The sequence below is a fragment of the Phaseolus vulgaris genome, chromosome 1 (assembly GCF_000499845.2).
Source record: "Phaseolus vulgaris cultivar G19833 chromosome 1, P. vulgaris v2.0, whole genome shotgun sequence".
NCBI lineage: Eukaryota > Viridiplantae > Streptophyta > Magnoliopsida > Fabales > Fabaceae > Phaseolus > Phaseolus vulgaris.
The window spans coordinates 42,225,478-42,229,015 of NC_023759.2; the positions used below are offsets into that span (position 1 = coordinate 42,225,478).

The window sequence follows — 3,538 nt, forward strand, 5'->3', positions numbered from 1 at the left end:
TTTTGACTTCTTTTTATTCATTTATTTCGTGTGTAAATGTTTAGTTGGTCTCTTGAGCATTTGTTCCAGACTGGCTAGACGTGTCCAACTTTGTTCAAATTCTTAAAAGGATTTTCCGATTCTAACGTTCAGGTTCGACATAAGTGCCTACGAATTAAATTATTAGTGAAAGATAAAAACTTTTAGTAGTTTTCGAAATGAAGTATATTACTTGAAACAAGGTAACATGACAGATTTGTTGAAAATTTTAACTTCTTGACGCCTCACAATAATATAGCAGAAGTAAAACACTTTGGTGTCTGCCACCCAGAGGATGGAGAGGTAAAAGAGAGATTATTCTTGACAGGTAAAATAGGATAATACCATAGCCATAACTCAAAAAGGATTGTCAAGTATTCGCTGTAAAGCCCTTCTCGCCACAAATTTGACTAACATGATCTTACTCAAAAGCTATAGCCACTCCAGATTTATTTGAAGTTTAAACTACAAGCACAACGACAAAGAAATGCAACCCAACACATCCATTCCTCACGAAACTAGCCCGGCTGACATATATCACCTCATTCTTGAGTTGAAAGCACACAACGAAGGCATCCCCCGTCATGCAAAAGATCAAAAGCCTTGTTGATCTCAGAGAGAGTCAAAGTATGGGTAATGTATTCATCAACCTTGATTTCCTGCAAAACAAGTAGAGCAGACAAGGACACAATGTAGCCTCGAAACTATCCATGCTTTACAAAAATATTGAATTAATGAACAAAACACTCTGAAAAACATTTTTACCTTCTTCAGGTACTTGTCTACGAGCCAAGGAACCTGTGACCTGCTCTTGAAGCCACCGAAAGCAGTTCCTTTCCAGACACGTCCACTCACCAACTGGAAAGGTCGGGTTGATATTTCCTGACCTGATGCTGCAACACCAACGATAACTGATGTCCCCCAGCCCTGGGAATTTTCAAAGAATATTTCATGTGTACAACCATCACAGTGTAATATTTGAAAATGGAGTCAATGTGACAGCAGAAGCATATTCACCTTGTGGCAGCATTCCAAAGCAGCTCTCATCACAGAAACATTTCCAATACACTCAAAGCTATAATCAACTCCACCATCTGTACGATCAATTATGACCTGCTGAATTGGTTTATCAAGTTCATTTGGATTTATGAACTCGGTGACTCCAAAGTTCTTCGCTGCAAGGAAAAAAAAAACAAAAGAAGACAAATCAATAAATGAAAAGGTAATTATTATTATTATTGTAGTGAAGAATGTCTTCTGTGGTGTACTAATGCTACACCAGCACTATAAAACCAAAACTCAAAAAACCACAAACAGAAAATAGCTCATGTAGTAAGTAAGACACAACGCATGGACCTATATTATACATAGGTCACAGCATTTAAGGCACAACAAAAACGATGGAGCAAGAAATGAAATAAATACAAATATATACCACAAGAACATACATATTAAGATCCCATTAAAACAGTATCATTCTTCCACTAGTATAATTCTTTAAAAGGATGATACTCAATACCTAGAGAAATTAGTTCTACAACACCAAAAAATGAGAAACATGGCAACGAATCACTTCACAATATTAAAGACATTCTGGTTGGTTTAGGAAAACCCAGTTCATTTCGTACCAGTATCAAACTTCTTGCTGTCAATATCTATGCCAATAATCCGGGATGCACCAGCAGTTTTTGCACCCTCTGCAACCTGTGAAGTACAAATTACAAATCAAAATGTCAAACCCAAAAGGGAAAAAACATAAACACCTACAATTGTAACTTCATAAACTTACAGCAAGCCCAACAGTCCCAAGGCCAAAAATAGCAACAATTGTCCCTGGCTCAACCTTTGCAGTGTTCCACACAGCTCCAAGGCCTAAAAAGAGGGGAAAGATAGATATCACAATTTAATAATAATAACTGAACTAGGTACGGAAGGACACAAGACCGCACATTTCATAGCATTAAGAAAGAAAGAATGAAAGAAGGAAAACATTTTCATTTTTCACAAAGCATGTTCATTTTTAGACTATCAACACAAGAGCGGGAATTTGTAACTGTGATCAGAAACAGTCTAATATGATATACATTGGTAAGGCAAAGGCAGCAATAATATACATCTCCATAGGCAAATGTAAGCATGTAACATTATTGTCCAACTCCAAACACATTTCATGAATCACAAGACCCATACCATACAACTTGAAAAATCTCAATATAGTTTTTGTAAATGAGAATATTTACCAGTTGAAACACCACATCCGAGAAGACAAACTTTGTCCAGAGGAGCTATGGGGTCAATCTTAGCTACACTAACATCATGGACAACAGTGTATTGACTAAAAGTGGAAGTTCCCATGAAATGATAAATGGGCTTTCCATTAATCGAGAACCGACTCTTGCCATCATTGAGCATGACCCCAACTCCAGTGGCAGAGCGAACCTTGGCGCAAAGGTTGGTCTTCCCTGATTTGCAAGTCTTGCACTCCCCACACTCAGCCTGGTAACAGGGAATGACATGATCCCCAGGCTTAACATCAGTAACACCTTCTCCAACACTCTCCACGATCCTGCAACAAAAATGAACAAACCCCTAAAACCCCGATCCATGCCAGTAAATGCATATGCTCACATCAAATAGCACATGCAGCAGCAATCGTATCTTAAAAATGAACCTTTTAACATTCAAATTCACATTCGCATTCATATACTATACATGCATACATACCCAGCAGCTTCATGACCGAGAATACAGGGGAAGAGGCCTTCAGGATCCTGCAACATTAACAATTTTCTCACAATGCAAATCCAAACAAGGGAAACACAAATTAATGGATTCGGAAACAGTTAACAAATAGAAAGAGAAGAAAATAGAAACCTTGCCGCCCCAAGTGTAAGCATCGGTGTGACAGAGAGCGGTGTAGAGGATTTGAACTCGAACCTCGCCGGCCTGAGGCGGAGCCACCTGGACGTCTTCAATTGTCAAGGGCTTATTGGGTTCCCAGGCCACCGCAGCTACATCAAAACGACGTCACATCACAGTTAGATTATTGGGATTTGTTTAATGTTAATTAGATCTGAAAGAAAGAAGAATGAAGAAGAGATTGGGTACCTTTGCAGGTGATGACTTGACCTTGAGTTGCCATTGAAAGGAATGAGATGAGACCCACACAAACCAATACCTGTTTATCTCAAAACTCTACCTTCTACTTATTTATAGACCAAGACATTCACACTCTTAACATGCTCATATTAAATTACAAAAACTAATAATCTCTCAATTACTCTCAAATTCACATTCATTGAGTTATAAAACTTCAAACATCTTTTGAAAATTATACATGTCAATACAAACTAACAAAAAATTAATATTTGTTTTTCTTTGTCTTGATTCTAAGAGAAAGTTTCTTTTTTCATTTTTGTCTTTTTTTTCAATTTCAATAACATATTTTTATTTGTTTTTTATTGTATACTTAGTCCTTGTAATAATTTTAAAATATTTTACACATGCATTTTCGGCTTTA

At 37.1% G+C, this 3,538-nt stretch overlaps 1 protein-coding gene across 1 annotated transcript; it reads right to left on the reverse strand.

Moving 5' to 3' along the window:
* Positions 1-333: 333 nt before the first annotated feature.
* LOC137814347 (alcohol dehydrogenase class-3) lies at positions 334-3,336 on the reverse strand. Its single transcript, XM_068617035.1, has 9 exons — positions 3,127-3,336; positions 2,893-3,029; positions 2,743-2,789; positions 2,259-2,584; positions 1,808-1,890; positions 1,647-1,722; positions 1,036-1,193; positions 784-945; positions 334-677 (listed from the first exon to the last, which is right to left on the reverse strand). Exons 1-9 carry the CDS (start codon positions 3,158-3,160, stop codon positions 561-563), a joined length of 1,140 nt encoding a protein of 379 aa, XP_068473136.1. The 5' UTR covers positions 3,161-3,336; the 3' UTR covers positions 334-560.
* Between the last annotated feature and the right edge of the window lie 202 nt (positions 3,337-3,538).

Coding starts and splice junctions, on each gene's coding strand:
- LOC137814347 (XM_068617035.1), bottom strand. CDS start 3,160: ATGGCAACTCAAGGTCAAGTCATCACCTGCAAAG. Junction 1,723..1,807: donor TTGGGACTGTTGGGCTTGCT/GTAAGTTTATGA, acceptor TGTACTTCACAG/GTTGCAGAGGGTGCAAAAAC. Junction 678..783: donor TAGACAAGTACCTGAAGAAG/GTAAAAATGTTT, acceptor CTTGTTTTGCAG/GAAATCAAGGTTGATGAATA.